Source organism: Ranitomeya imitator, chromosome 1 (assembly GCF_032444005.1).
Source record: "Ranitomeya imitator isolate aRanImi1 chromosome 1, aRanImi1.pri, whole genome shotgun sequence".
NCBI lineage: Eukaryota > Metazoa > Chordata > Amphibia > Anura > Dendrobatidae > Ranitomeya > Ranitomeya imitator.
In genome coordinates this window covers 694,447,851-694,464,476 of record NC_091282.1, presented here as the reverse complement: position 1 = coordinate 694,464,476, position 16,626 = coordinate 694,447,851, and the positions used below count along the sequence as shown (strand labels likewise).

Sequence of the window (16,626 nt, the reverse complement as noted above, 5' to 3'; positions counted from 1 at the left end):
AGACGCTGTGTACAACAGTGAACTCTATAAGAGGCACAAATAATAAAGTGCAAGTGCATGGAATCAACAAGGTGTTATGCAGTGTACATTTTAAAGTGGAATGTGCATGGTGTTCAAAAAATCACCAAGGGGAAAGATGGAGGAATATATCATTAAATACCGCCAGATCTTGAAACGGCGCACCCCGACGCGCGTTTCAGAATAGGGATTCCCTGACGAAGTAGAGATAGTGTCTTTTAGTATATCTTTTAATATATCTTCACCCCTGGAGGTCCCAGGCAGGAGATATTGTCATGTTTCCTATTACGATTTTATCTTACTGTAGAGATGAAATATGGCATGGATAGCATCATCCATCGGACCCCCGATAATAAGTTGGAAGTGTTAGGCCAGCCTTACGATGATGTGAGTGAATGAGCTATGTTCGCCATTTTGCCACGACGCTGAAAATATATCTCTCATAAATATCAGATCAAGACAAACCCCATCATTGACCAATGTCTCCAGAGAGTTTGAGATAATTCCTTTGAGTAGAGTAAGCCCCTGCCTCGGGAATTGTACTTTTCTGCCTCTGAGTATAGGAATCCTACACTTGGTGGATGGCTCTCAGCAGATCCCCTGTTGTAATTACCTGTTCAGGACAGGAGATCCTACTTCAATGGAGGTTGAGGTGACAGGTCTTTCTCACTTTCCAGTTATAATTAATCTCATCTATTCAATGTAAGGGTGATATGTCCCCTCTCTGGAAATGTCTTTATGTATTTTACAATTTTTCTCTACGACAATATGTAATTTTTGCATGCATTTTCATTTGGGATAATGTCTATCATACTTGTAATACTGCAAACATTCATCATATGCATGTTAATTTAGGAGGTTTGGGACTGATAGTCGATAGTTTAGAAGATATATTTGACAACAATTTTTAACAATTGATGAAATTATACAAAACTGAGTTTTGTTTTTTACTTACCTTTTAGTTTATGTTCCATTTGAGAAGATCACCTTTTCTGCAGGTGTTTAACAACAGTCCAGATGAGAGTACCTACTATAGACATCACTTTATGCGTCAAGATCTTACCCAGTCCCTTATAATGATGCAGCCCATCCTTTATTCATACTCTTTCAGTGGTCCTCCAGAGGTATGTCCAGTAATAGCTGATAACTACCATGCATCCAGAGGGGTATTTCTTTCAATTTGTCATGTAGTATTATTGGTATAAACATGTTCAAATATGCAAATTCACAGTGATTGGAAACAAAAAGACAAATTAAAGGCTTAAATCGCCTTGTGGGATTAAAAAATTATAAACACATGTAATATAAAAATCCAAAATGGTGTGGTTAAAACTTTATTCTAAGTTATACTTATTTATATAAATGGTGTATAATTATGGAAATGAGCTATGAAGTTAACGATACATTATGAATAATACATAAACCTATACAATATGTATATAATTTGAATGGGTTTCCCTGGGAAGATACTTATGGTTGCATCCATCACACATAGGGTCCCAGCATAAAAATATGTATATGTTTGCATTATTTTTTTAACGAAGTACTGTTGAATGAAAGAGTGTAGTCTACTCAGCTGTTTCATGTCTGTTGTGCACAGGAGCTAATGAAATCCTAAGGGCATGTTTAGTGAGTATGTTATAAGCTTTGCCAGCATACACACTACTAGTGTAACAAACAGGAGATGTGAGCATAACCTTAACATTTTTGTTAACCTCTTCCCAACTTAGGTCGTTATAGGGTCTTCATGTATGGGGTGGGGTCAGGAGTTGAGGCTGCACCATATCTGGCAGATGCTGGTTGTGTGCTTCTGTTTGAATTGACCTACGGGCATCACTAGGAGTGGAGCCTGCAGCTTAGTGTGATCCAACACAGGAAACCTCACCTAGGTGAGACATGGAAAGGACTGACAAATGGAAAGCTCAGCTTCGATTTCTGCTGTTAATCACTAACAGCAGCATTTCAATGACTATGATGTAAGATTTGCATGCTGATGTGTTGACACGGCAGCTGGGAACTTGCAGAAGACCACCATGGCTTCCATCTTAAGGTACCTTCACACTGAACAACTTAACAACGATATCACTAGCGATCCGTGACGTTGCAGCGTCCTGGATAGCGATATCGTTGTGTTTGACACGCAGCAGCGATCTGGATCCTGCTGTGACATCGTTGGTCGGAGCAGAAAGGCCATAACTTTATTTCGTCGCTGGATCTCCCGCAGACACGCCGATTCAGCGATGTGTTCACTGGTAACCAGGGTAAACATCGGATTACTAAGCGCAGGGCCACGCTTAGTAACCCGATATTTACCCTGGTTACCAGTGTAAATGTAAAAAACAAACAAACACTACATACTTACATTCCGGTGTCTGTCATGTCCCCCGGCGTTCTGCTTCCCTGCACTGTGTCAGCGCCGGCTGGCCGTAAAGCATAGCACAGCGGTGACGTCACCGCTCTGCTTTACGGCCGGCACTTACACAGTGCAGGGAAGCAGAACGCCGGGGGACGTGACAGACACCGGAATGTAAGTATGTAGTGTTTTTTTTTTTTTTTTACATTTACACTGGTAACCAGGGTAAACATCGGGTTACTAAGCGCGGCCCTGTAACGTCTTTTTGTGCGTCGTGTCCGCCATTTCTGACCGCGCATGCGTGGCCGGAACTCCGCCCACTCCTCCCCGGACATTACAATGGGGCAGCGGATGCGTAGAAAAACTGCATCCGCTGCCCCCGTTGTGCATTTATTTCACAACGTGCGTCGGTATGTCAGCCCAACGCATAGCGACGGGCCCGTACCGACGCTAGTGTGAAAGTAGCCTTATATTGGAAAATTAGCATGATGCAGTAATTGCCTTTTTCTGGTTCAACACCTTAGGATTATATTTTTAACTTGACGAACTTGTGCTTTCTTTCAACCTTAAAACGTAGAAATTTCGCATATGCGTGCCTAAAATATGTGGACAGACATTTTTTAGGTTTTCAAAGACCATGAGTTTTTCAAGCAGAAACCTCTTCAGGAGTTTTTATTTTTGCAAAACATTTTTTTTTAAGAGTATTTTACCTGATGCATTATTTTGCTGCCTTTTAATGGCACAGTGCCCAGTTCAGAGAGGTTTCTCTTAGGATCCACACTTAAAGAAGTGATATTTTTTTTTCTTCCACCAGGCATTTTCAAACCCCGTGTAGTGAAAAGGAGTATAAAAAATTCCTTATATGAATGTTCCAAAAACACTGTGTGCAGATGCCCTTTACACCCCCTGCTGGATTTAAAGGAACAGAAAGGACATAATGCAATTCAAAGTATTACAGTATATTATATAAGCATTCTGAGGATTTCCTGTTCATATACTTGGATTTTTATCTAAAATTATAAAAATGTAAAAAAAATTTCTTGTGTAAGGTCTTTTTTTCACATAAAATGAGAAAAAAAAAAACATACCGTAATTGGCATCATTGCTTAAGTTGTGACCATTTCCTTATTGCCAACCTTGGGAGGCAGAATGAACAAATCACAGCAGTTCCAGAATTGCTTTTATTTATATTTTTGTTATGCCGTTCACCGTACTGTATAACTGATTAGAGGACTTTATTCTTCGGGTCACTACAGTTACAGCGATGCCAGATTTAGATAGGATTTGTGTTTTGCTTCTTTTAAATTCTAAAAATATTTTTGAATTGCCTTATTTTGAGAACTATAATTTTTCTACAGAGTCATGTGAGGGCTTGTGTTTTGGAGGATCAGTTTCAGTTTTCTTTCAACCTTTTTGGGTTACATATTTTCTGATCACTTTCTTTTCCATTTTTTTGGAGGCAGAATGTTAAAAACAGCAATTGTTTTTTTACCACCATTCACCTTGTGGAAAAGCTGATAAGGCAGCTTTATTTTTTGGGTCATTTCATTATGATTACAGAGATGCCACGTTTACCGTATATCATTTTGTTATTTTACTGCTTTTTAACACTAAAAACTATTTCATAGAAATATATACTTTTTTTGCATCCACATAGTTGTGAGAGCTATAGCTTTTGTATTTATTTTTTATTGATAGAGCTGAGTAGGGGGTTATTTTTTTGTAGGACAGAATGACGATTACAGCGGTACCATTTCTATTCACATAGGACTTTATGATCACATTTTATTCCTCTTTTTGTTTGATGGTATGATGAAATAATTTTTTCAGCTTTTTTATTTTATTTTTCACTGTGTTCATTGTAGGGGTTTAAAAGTGTAGCAGGTTTATACATAAGGTTGTTCCGAACGCAGTGATACCATATGTGTGTACTTTTTCCATAAAAATTTGTGTGTCATTTAAAAAAAAAAACACAAAATAAAGAATGGAAAAAATCATGAAAAAATATTATTTTTTTTTACTTAGTCCCGCTATTGGACTTTAACTTTTACTTGCCTGATCACTAGTCTCATGCATTGCAATGTACATATACTGCAATGCATGACACCTGTCAGATTACACTGGCAGAACGCCTGTTAGACCCTGCTTCTGGTTGGGTCTAAAAGGCCACCATAGCTGGCTGACCTGGAGGTCAATATTTGACCTCCAGCTACCATGACTACTGTTGGCTTCCCACAGACATTTTGTGGGGATGTCATTGAGGCAGGGATCCCACTCAATCCCACTACGTTCTTAGCACAATTGATCATATCATCTATAAGATAACAGAGCTGGGGGGCTGATTTACATGGGCCAATTAGGTCCTGATGATTTGTTCAAGAGCACCAGGTTCTTGGACCTTACCCCTGCGTGTTTTTGGTGGTCATGAAGACGTTAATATGGAGTTGAAGATAGGAAAATGACAGCGCTCCATCCGGGTGTAATCCAAATATGAAAATTTATTAAGCCATAAAACAGCAAACAGCTGTTTGCTGTTTTATGGCTTAATAAATTTTCATATTTGGATTACACCCGGATGGAGCGCTGTCATTTTCCTATCTTCAGACTTCTACGGTCCTAGTGGGTTCCCTGGACTTGGACTGGCGCTCCGGTCAAGTGAAGTGCGGTTAGCCATCTTGCTTGTTTTGTTAATATGGAGTTGATCCCTCATTTGCAGCTTAAGTGGATTCCACTTTTCTACACGATTTTGTTTTGTGTCCGTTGGAATTTTTGCCCATTTATCCAGAAGATCATGTGTGAGGTAAAACTGATGTTGGGCTAGAAGGTTCATCTCACAATCTCGGTTGTAATTTATCTTAAAGGTGTTCTGTGGGATTAAGATTGGGGCTCTGTCCAGGCCAGCCAAGTTTTTCCACCCCAGGCTTACCCAACAGTGGAGATGGAAGACATACATGCAACTGCTCGGCTATGCTACGGTGCTCCAGGCACTCAATTTTGTGCTAATGTAAATTTCTGAAGAGGTTTGGACCTCTGATGTTATTTAGACAGCAGAACGTTGGCAACTTTTATGCGCTATACAACTCTGTGCTTGGTGACACTTCTTTGTAACGTTACTTCGTCTGCCATTTTGTGGCTGGGTTCTCGTGGTTCCTAAATGTCTTCACTTTTCTATTCGCATAAGAAAACAGCAGAAGCGGACAGCACATCTTTCTCTAATAAAATGTTAGTGATTAATTTTTTGCTAAAGTCTGGCACAAGTGGTCGGGTTTCTGACATTAAACTGCTCTTAATGGTAGAGGTTACTCACTTGGATGTTATTATTAAATAAGATTTTCTATACATCATCCACGTGCCTAAATATAAATGGATAATAGGAACAAAATAAGAAAAAAATCATTATTTTTCAACCAATTTCCTTCTCTTACCTGTTGAGTTACCATTTCTATACCTTAGAACACTAAACCATTTGTATCTTTAGACCACGTTCACATGTCCAGTATTTGACCAGTATTTTACATCATCGTCTCCTGAGATCTCCATCTGCAAAAGCGCTCGCTGGCTGCCATTTTCCCGAAGCCCATCGCAGGGATATCATTTTGAAAATGGACTCCGCTCACCAGTGATGACACCTTCTGAGATCCCAGGCACTGCAGCTACTGCTGCCGATGGCCTCTTGAAACAGCGACCCTGCCTCCTGTGACCCCACTACATCGGCGCCAGCCACCTGTAAGCTCTTTTCAGATTATAAAACACCCCACCCCGTTTACTCAAAAATTTGGAGGAAAAAAGTGCATCTTATAATCTGAAAAATACAGTATATATAAACAACATATAATATGTATATAAATATAACAGTATAGGCAGTCTACCTCAACACATCAGGTACAGTGGGGGAAATAAGTATTTTATCCTTTGCTGATTTTGTAAGTTTGCCCACTGACAAAGACATGTGCAGTCTATAATTTTATGGGTAGGTTAATTTTAACATTGAGAGATAGGATATCAAAAATAAAATCCAGAAAATCACATTGTATAAATTATTTAAATTTATTTGCATTTTCCAGTGAGAAATAAGTATTTGATCCCCTTCCACCCATTAAGTTCTGACTCCTACAGACCAGTTAGACTCTCCTAATCAACTCTTTACATGCATTAAAGACAGCTGTCTTACATAGTCACCTTTATAAAAGACTCCTATCCACAGACTCAATTTATCAGTCAGACTCTAACCTCTACCACATGGGCAAGACCAAAGAGCTTTATAAGGATGTCAGGGACAAGATCATAGATCTGCACAAAGCTGGAATGGGCTACAAACCCATAAGTAAGACGCTGAGTGAGAGAAGACAATTGTTGGTGCAATAGTATGAAAATGAAAGAAATTCAAAATGACTGTCAATCGACATCGATCTGGGGCACATGCAAAATCTCACCTCGTAGGGTATCCTGTTGTGGATTCTGTTTTTGGGCTCCCTCTGGTGGTTACAGATGGTACTGGGTGACTTGTGTTCTCTGCGGTCTCTGGTGTCCACCTGTTTTATCAGGATATGGGAGTTTCCTATTTAACCTGGCTTTCTTGTCATTTCCTCGCCGGCTATCAATGTAATCAGTGTGTCTTGTTACCTCTGCTTCTCGTTTCTGTATTCTTCAGGACAAGCTAAGTTTTTGATTTTCCTGTTCCACGTTTTGCTTAATTTTTGTCTTAGTCCAGCTTGCAGATATGTGATTCCTTTTTGCTGGTTGCTCTAGTGGGCTGATATTACTCCTCATGTTCCATGAGTTGGAACATGAGTTCAAGTAATTTCAGGATGGTTTTTTGTAGGGTTTTTCGCTGACCGCGCAGTTCACTTTTGTATCCTCTGCTATCTAGCTTTAGCGGGCCTCATTTTGCTGAATCTGTTTTCATAACTACGTATGTGCTTTCCTCTCATTTCACCGTCATTACATGTGGGGGGCTGCTATTTCTGTGGGGTGTTTCTCTGGAGGCAAGAGAGGTCTGTGTTTCTTCTAATAGGGAAAGTTAGTTCTTCGGCTGGTGCGAGACGTCTAGAATCATCGTAGGCACGTTCCCCGGCTACAGCTAGTTGTGTGTTGAGGTTCAGGATCGCGGTCAGCTCAGTTTCCATCACCCTAGAGCTTGTTTTGTTTTTTGTGCTTGTCCTTTTGTGATCCCCTGCCATTGGGATCATGACAGTATAGCCGGCCCAAAAGTGGTAATCGTATTGGCTGAAGTAGGAGGAAAAGTAGTCTGAGGAAGTTTTTTTTTTTTTTTTTCCCCTCAGAGTTTGCTGCCTAGCCTTAATTGCAGCCTGGCTGCGTCTTACCTCCTCTTAATCCTTGAATGGCTCTGACCTCAGCTGTTTATCATGGACGTCCAGAGTTTGGCTTCCAGCCTGAATAATCTTGCTGCTAAGGTTCAAAATATACAAGATTTTGTTGTACATGCTCCTATGTCTGAACCTAGAATTCCTATCCCAGAGTTTTTTTCTGGAGATAGATCTAGTTTTCTGAATTTTAGGAACAATTGCAAGTTGTTTCTTTCTTTGAAATCTCGCTCTTCTGGAGACTCTGCTCAGCAAGTCAAGATTGTTATATCTTTCCTGCGGGGTGACCCTCAGAATTGGGCATTTGCATTGGCACCAGGGGATCCTGCGTTGCTCAATGTGGATGCGTTTTTTCTGGCATTGGGTTTGCTCTATGAGGAACCTAACCTAGAGATTCAGGCTGAAAAAGCTTTATTAGCTCTCTCTCAGGGGCAAGATGAAGCAGAAATATATTGTCAGAAATTTCGGAAATGGTCGGTGCTTACTCAGTGGAATGAGTGCGCCCTGGCTGCAAGATTCAGAGATGGCCTTTCTGAGGCCATTAAAGATGTCATGGTGGGGTTCCCTGCGCCTACAGGTCTGAATGAGTCTATGACTATGGCTATTCAGATTGATCGGCGTTTACGGGAGCGCAAACCTGTGCACCATTTGGCGGTGTCTTCTGAACAGGCACCTGAGACAATGCAATGTGATAGAATTCAGTCCAGAAGTGAACGGCAAAACTATAGGCGGAAAAATGGGTTGTGTTTTTATTGTGGTGATTCAGCTCATGTTATATCAGCATGCTCTAAACGCACAAAAAAGGTTGATAAGTCTGTTGCAATTAGTACTTTACAGTCTAAGTTCATTCTGTCTGTGACTCTGATTTGTTCATTATCAGCCATTTCCGTCGATGCCTATGTGGATTCAGGCGCTGCCCTGAGTCTTATGGATTGGTCATTTGCCAACCGCTGTGGGTTTAGTCTGGAGCCTCTGGAAGTCCCTATTCCTTTGAAAGGAATTGACTCTACACCTTTGGCTATGAATAAACCTCAGTACTGGACACAAGTGACCATGCGTATGACTCCCGTTCATCAGGAGGTGATTCGCTTCCTGGTACTGTATAATTTACATGATGTCTTAGTGCTTGGTCTGCCATGGTTACAAACTCATAACCCAGTCTTGGACTGGAAAACGATGTCTGTGTTAAGCTGGGGATGTCAGGGGGTTCATGATGATGCACCTCCGATTTCTATCGCTTCATCTACTCCTTCTGAGGTTCCGGTATTTTTGTCTGATTATCGGGATGTTTTTGAGGAGCCTAAGCTCAATTCGCTTCCTCCTCACAGGGATTGCGATTGTGCTATAGATTTGATTCCTGGCAGTAAATTTCCTAAAGGTCGTTTGTTCAATCTGTCAGTGCCAGAGCATACTGCTATGCGGGATTATATTAAGGAGTCCTTGGAAAAGGGACATATCCGTCCATCTTCGTCCCCTTTGGGAGCAGGTTTTTTTTTTGTGGCCAAAAAAGATGGTTCCTTGAGGCCTTGTATAGATTACCGTCTTTTGAATAAGATTACAGTTAAATATCAGTATCCTTTGCCATTGTTGACTGATTTGTTCGCTCGCATTAAGGGGGCTAAATGGTTCACTAAGATTGATCTTCGGGGTGCATATAACCTTGTGCGGATAAAGCAGGGTGATGAGTGGAAAACCGCATTTAATACGCCTGAGGGCCATTTTGAGTATTTGGTGATGCCTTTTGGACTTTCTAATGCTCCTTCTGTCTTCCAGTCCTTTATGCACGATATTTTCCGTGAATATCTGGATAAATTTATGATTGTGTATTTGGATGATGTTTTGGTTTTTTCGGATGACTGGGAGTCCCATGTTCAGCAGGTCAGGAAGGTGTTTCAGGTCCTGCGGGCCAATTCTTTGTTTGTAAAAGGTTCAAAGTGTCTCTTTGGAGTCCAGAAGATTTCTTTTTTGGGGTATATTTTTCCCCCTTCTACTATTGAGATGGATCCCGTCAAGGTTCAGGCTATTTGTGACTGGACGCAGCCTACATCTCTTAAGAGTCTACAGAAGTTCTTGGGCTTTGCTAATTTTTATCGTCGTTTCATAACTAATTTTTCTAGTGTTGTTAAGCCTTTGACGGATTTGACTAAGAAGGGTGCTGATGTTGCTGATTGGTCTCCTGCGGCTGTGGAGGCCTTTCAGGAACTTAAGCGCCGGTTTTCTTCTGCTCCTGTGTTGCGTCAGCCAGATGTTTTGCTTCCTTTTCAGGTTGAGGTTGATGCTTCCGAGATTGGAGCGGGGGCGGTTTTGTCACAGAGAAGCTCCGATTGCTCAGTGATGAAGCCATGTGCGTTCTTTTCTAGAAAGTTTTCGCCCACTGAGCGGAATTATGATGTTGGTAATCGGGAGCTTTTGGCCATGAAGTGGGCATTTGAGGAGTGGCGTCATTGGCTTGAGGGTGCTAGACATCGTGTGGTTGTCTTGACTGATCACAAAAATCTGATTTACCTTGAGTCTGCCAAGCGTCTGAATCCTAGACAGGCTCGTTGGTCACTGTTTTTCTCCCGTTTCGATTTTGTGGTTTCATACCTGCCAGGTTCAAAGAATGTGAAGGCGGATGCTCTTTCTAGGAGTTTTGTGCCTGACTCCCCTGGAAATTCTGAGCCCACTGGTATCCTTAGGGATGGGGTGATTTTGTCGGCTGTCTCCCCAGACTTGCGACGTGCTTTGCAGGAGTTTCAGGCGGATAAACCTGATCGTTGTCCGCCTGAAAGACTGTTTGTTCCGGATAATTGGACCAGTAGAGTCATCTCCGAGGTCCATTCTTCTGCGTTGGCAGGTCATCCTGGAATATTTGGTACTAGAGACTTGGTGGCCAGGTCTTTTTGGTGGCCTTCCTTGTCGAGGGATGTGCGTTCTTTTGTGCAGTCTTGTGAAGTTTGCGCTCGGGCTAAGCCTTGCTGTTCTCGGGCCAGTGGATTGTTGTCACCTTTGCCTATCCCGAAGAGGCTTTGGACGCACATTTCCATGGACTTTATTTCGGATCTCCCGGTCTCTCAAAAAATGTCCGTCATCTGGGTTGTGTGTGACCGCTTTTCTAAGATGGTTCATCTGGTACCCTTGCCTAAGTTGCCTTCCTCCTCTGAGTTGGTCCCTCTGTTTTTTCAGAACGTGGTTCGTTTGCATGGGATTCCGGAGAATATCGTTTCTGACAGGGGATCCCAGTTTGTGTCTAGATTTTGGCGGACGTTCTGTGCTAAGATGGGCATTGATTTGTCCTTTTCGTCTGCATTCCATCCTCAGACGAATGGCCAAACGGAACGAACTAATCAGACCTTGGAAACTTATTTAAGGTGTTTTGTTTCTGCTGATCAAGATGACTGGGTTACCTTTTTGCCGCTTGCCGAATTTGCCCTTAATAATCGGGCTAGTTCTGCTACCTTGGTTTCTCCTTTCTTTTGTAATTCGGGGTTTCATCCTCGTTTTTCCTCTGGTCAGGTGGAGCCTTCTGATTGTCCTGGAGTGGACATGGTGGTGGATAGGTTGCATCAGATTTGGAGTCATGTGGTGGACAATTTGAAGTTGTCCCAGGAGAAGGCTCAGCAGTTTGCTAATCGCCGTCGCCGCGTGGGTCCTCGACTTCGTGTTGGGGATTTGGTGTGGTTGTCTTCTCGTTTTGTTCCTATGAAGGTCTCTTCTCCTAAGTTCAAGCCTCGGTTCATCGGTCCTTATAGGATCTTGGAAATTCTTAACCCTGTGTCGTTTCGTTTGGATCTCCCGGCATCGTTTGCTATTCATAATGTGTTCCATCGGTCGTTGTTGCGGAGGTATGAGGTACCTGTTGTTCCTTCGCTTGAGCCTCCTGCTCCGGTGCTGGTGGAGGGAGAATTGGAGTATGTTGTGGAGAAGATCTTGGATTCTCGTGTTTCCAGACGGAAACTCCAATATTTGGTCAAGTGGAAGGGTTATGGTCAGGAGGATAATTCTTGGGTGGTTGCCTCTGATGTTCATGCTGCTGATTTGGTCCGTGCATTTCATAGGGCTCATCCTGGTCGCCCTGGTGGTTCTCGTGAGGGTTCGGTGACCCCTCCTCAAGGGGGGGGTACTGTTGTGGATTCTGTTTTTGGGCTCCCTCTGGTGGTTACAGATGGTACTGGGTGACTTGTGTACTCTGCGGTCTCTGGTGTCCACCTGTTCTATCAGGATATGGGAGTTTCCTATTTAACCTGGCTTTCTTGTCATTTCCTCGCCGGCTATCAATGTAATCAGTGTGTCTTGTTACCTCTGCTTCCCGCTTCTGTATTCTTCAGGACAAGCTAAGTTTTTGATTTTCCTGTTCCACGTTTTGCTTAATTTTTGTCTTAGTCCAGCTTGCAGATATGTGATTCCTTTTTGCTGGTTGCTCTAGTGGGCTGATATTACTCCTCATGTTCCATGAGTTGGAACATGAGTTCAAGTAATTTCAGGATGGTTTTTTGTAGGGTTTTTCGCTGACCGCGCAGTTCACTTTTGTATCCTCTGCTATCTAGCTTTAGCGGGCCTCATTTTGCTGAATCTGTTTTCATAACTACGTATGTGCTTTCCTCTCATTTCACCGTCATTACATGTGGGGGGCTGCTATTTCTGTGGGGTGTTTCTCTGGAGGCAAGAGAGGTCTGTGTTTCTTCTAATAGGGAAAGTTAGTTCTTCGGCTGGTGCGAGACGTCTAGAATCATCGTAGGCACGTTCCCCGGCTACAGCTAGTTGTGTGTTGAGGTTCAGGATCGCGGTCAGCTCAGTTTCCATCACCCTAGAGCTTGTTTTGTTTTTTGTGCTTGTCCTTTTGTGATCCCCTGCCATTGGGATCATGACAGTATCCTTATTCATGAGGAAGGTTAGAGATCAGCCTAAAACTACACAGTAGAGAAACTTGTTAATGATGTTAAAGCAGCTGGGACCACAGTCACCAAAAAAAACATAAGTCACACATTACGCCATAAAAGGTTTAAAATCCTGCAGTACCCGCAAGGTCCTCCTGCTCAAGATTGCACATGTGCAGGCCCGTCTGAAGTTTGCCAATGAACACCTGGATGATTCTGTGAGTGATTGGGAAAAGGTGCTGTGGTCAGATTAGACAAAAATTGAGGTCTTTGGCATTAACTCAACTCGTCGTGTTTGGAGGAAGAGAAATGCTGCCTATGACCAAAACAACACCGTTCCCACTGTCAAGCATGGGGGAGGAAACATTATCTTTTGGGGGTGTTTCTCTGCTAAGGGCACAGGACTACTTCACCGCATCAATGGGAGAATGGATGGAGCCATCTACCATAAAATCCTGAGTGACAACCTCCATCCTCCGCCCGGAAAAAAATGGGTCGTGGCTGGGTCTTCCAGCAAGACAATGACCCAAAACATACAGCCAAGGCAAAAAAGGACTGGCTCAAAAAGAAGCACATTAAGGTCATGGAGTGGCCTAGCCAGTCTCCAGACCTTAATCCCCTAGAAAACTTATGGAGGGACTTGAAGCTCCGAGTTGCCAAGCGACAGACTCAAAATCTTAATGATTTAGAGATGATTTGCAAAGAGGAGTGGACCAAAATTCATCCTGACATGTGCGCAAACCTCATCATCAACTACAAAAACGTCTGACTGCTGTGCTTGCCAACAAGGGCTTTGCCACCAAGTATTAAGTCTTGTTTGCCAGAGGGATCAAATACTTATTTCTCACTACAAAATGCAAATATATTTGTATAATTTATACAATGTGATTTTCTGGATTTTATTTTTGATATTCTATCAATGTTAAAAATTTACCTACCCTTAAAATTATAAACTGCACATGTCTTTGTCAGTGGGCAAACTTACAAAATTAGCAAGGGATGAAATAATTATTTCCCCCACTGTAAATAAAGTATATGCTGAAAAAATATATGAGGCTGTACGAATGGTCAAGGATAAAAGATGAAAAAAAAAGCCCATACATCAAATGAAGCAAGCAACTGCTGCAGGCAAAACTGAATACCTTACGGAAATAAATACACCCAATTTGCAAAGAAGGATCATGATAGAAGAGGAGTCTGCTAATTATACATGCCAAAGAAATTGATTACCAGATGTAATGAAAAGGTGGTAGAAAGTCCTATTAAAGAGTGATGAATTGGCTTATTCTGGTCTCTATGTATAAAAGGAGACTGTGAGCACAGACGGGGAATAACTGACGACCAAAAACCCCACGTGTATTGCCTGCCAAATGTGGCTTCCTCGTGGGTAATCCCAAAGTGGTTGAGAAGTACAAATTAGGGTTGGGTTATGAAAAAAAATATCCAAATCTCTGATGATCTGCTTCACAATAAAAAGAAAACCAAATATTCACAGATGAAGGCATGTTCTTTACATGAACTGATGCAAAGCTTCAAAACAGTGAAATTCCAAGTTGAGAGGTAGCAAAACACGAAAAATGTAATTGGGGTGAATATTTTCGCAAGACCCTGTAGCTAATGAGTACAAGCATATGCATATTCCACCCACCCAACTTGACAGACAACTACAGCTGGCTCTGAGCAGTGTTGGATTTCAGCAGCAGAAGGCAGAATTAGTGGTCCGAGAATACTGTATATTACACTTTTCTAAAAGATTATGTACACATTCTGGCATACATCATTTTATTAGATTTAAGTCATCCAATCAGTAATGCATGCAGTTTTGTATTATGAAATCTGGTGATGGATCTGCTTGTCAAGAGCTTACCAGGTGAGGTGAATCCTTGAAGCCCAAGGTCTGGATGGTCATATGGGCCACAGGCTTTAGTGAAGCAGGCAGTTGAAGCAAGCAGGGAACACAGACAGGTAGCAGAGGTATTAGAAGCCATAGACAGGAGACATCCTGGAGAATGAGACAGGTAACAGAGGCCATGGAAGACTGTGAACAAATACCAGAGGTTTTGGAAGTCGCAGGTAGACAGGAGACATCCTGGAGACTGGGGACAGTGAGCTGTGCACATACAAACTAAAATTCTGGATATCAAGACACAGGTGTGTTTCCTGATAGGCCATATATAAGCCTAGGAAGGTAAACACATGGGAGCACACCAGGATACTCACAAAGCCCAACATGGAGCACAAGAAAGTTTAGCTGACTGGGTCGTAGGAAGCAGAGGCCACACCTCGCATAAAGTTTTTTTTTTTTACTAAATCTGTGTATGTAGTGTAGTTTGTGTGTATTGATATACTCACCTAAAGCCACCTTCTCTGGTCTCCTGCACCATTCCGCTCCTATTCTCAGTGGTGTTAAGGTACCTTCACACTAAACGATATCGCTAGCGATCCGTGACGTTGCAGCGTCCTGGCTAGCGATATCGTTCAGTTTGACACGCAGCAGCGATCAGAATCCTGCTGTGATGTCGTTGGTCGGGGCTAGAAGGCCAGAACTTTATTTGGTCGCTGGCTCTCCCGCTGACATCGCTGAATCGGCGTGTGTGACACCGATTCAGCGATGTCTTCGCTGGTAACCAGGGTAAACATCGGGTTACTAAGCGCAGGGCCGCGCTTAGTAACCCGATGTTTACCCTGGTTACCAGCGTAAAAGTAAGAAAAACAAACGCTTCATACTTACCTTCCGCTGTCTGTCCCCGACGCTGTGCTTTCCTGCACTCACTGTGAACACAGCGGCCGGAAAGCAGAGCGGTGACGTCACCGCTCTGCTTTCCGGCCGCTGTGCTCACAGCCAGTACAGAGAAGCACAGCGCCGGGGACAGACAGCGGAAGGTAAGTATGAAGCGTTTGTTTTTTTTACTTTTAGGATGGTAACCAGGGTAAACATCGGGTTACTAAGCGCGGCCCTGCGCTTAGTAACCCGATGTTTACCCTGGTTACCGGCATCGTTGGTCGCTGGAGAGCTGTCTGTGTGACAGCTCTCCAGCGACCAAACAGCGACGCTGCAGCGATCCGGATCGTTGTCTGGATCGCTGCAGCGTCGTTTAGTGTGAAGGTACCTTTAGTGGTCTGTAATAGTGGCTTTTACAATGTAAGCCGACACTCCATAGGCTTCTTTTGTAAAAGGAGACATCCTGCTCACATGTAGAGATGGAATAAGAACAGATCTGGATGCTGGATACCAGGGAAGGCAGCGATAGGCGAGTATATTAATACACTCACACTACATCCTATGCACATATACACAGATGTAGTAAAAAAATAAAACTTCATAGGAGTGCACCTTTAATGTAAATATACTGTATATGAAATGTATCAGGTTTCTTGAAAACTCATTAATGCAAATAAATTATTTATTGATTTTACAGCCTGTATTGCTTGATAGCACTAGCATTCTACCAGATAGGATTCTGCTGATGGACACATTTTTCCAGATCCTTATTTATCATGGTGAGGTAAGTTTGATTCTCTCAAATTTATTAATGGAATATTTTTTTCATTTATCTGTTTTGTGTTTAATTTATATTGTTAATATTTTAGTTAACTTCCCCTCCTTGTTCTGTTTTCATCTAGACTATTGCACAGTGGAGGAAAGCAGGCTATCAAGATATGCCTGAGTATGAGAATTTCAGACATTTGCTTCAGGCCCCTGTTGATGATGGACAGGAGATCCTTTGCTCACGTTTCCCAATGCCTCGTTACGTTGACACAGAACATGGAGGAAGCCAAGTAAGTGCTGATATAAATGCAAGGATTTAACAGGGAGAAGTACACTAAAAGGAGTTGTCTGGGTGTATGATAGTAATGACCATAATCATAAGGATGGGGGTGCAACTTAAGACACCTCCACCAATCAACTGTTGTACGGTCAAGTCACAGCCAGTTGTAGACATAGAAAGAAGATGCTTTGCCACAATTCTGTCTCTGAGCTCCTTGGCCAGTTCCTTTGACCTCATGATTCTCATTTGGTCTGATATGCACTGTGAACTGTATGGTCTTATATAGACAGGTGTGTGCCTTTCCA

The 16,626-nt window shown here is 42.4% G+C and overlaps 1 protein-coding gene across 1 annotated transcript in view; it reads left to right on the top strand.

Annotated features, from left to right (window-relative positions):
- The window catches only part of LOC138642474 (protein transport protein Sec23A), a 354,941-nt gene that overhangs the window by 315,870 nt on the left and 22,445 nt on the right, over positions 1-16,626 (top strand). The window contains exons 16-18 of the mRNA XM_069730653.1: positions 981-1,142; positions 15,971-16,057; positions 16,176-16,331. Coding sequence (XP_069586754.1) covers positions 981-1,142; positions 15,971-16,057; positions 16,176-16,331 — 405 coding nt within the window. The remainder of the gene's footprint in view (positions 1-980; positions 1,143-15,970; positions 16,058-16,175; positions 16,332-16,626) is intronic.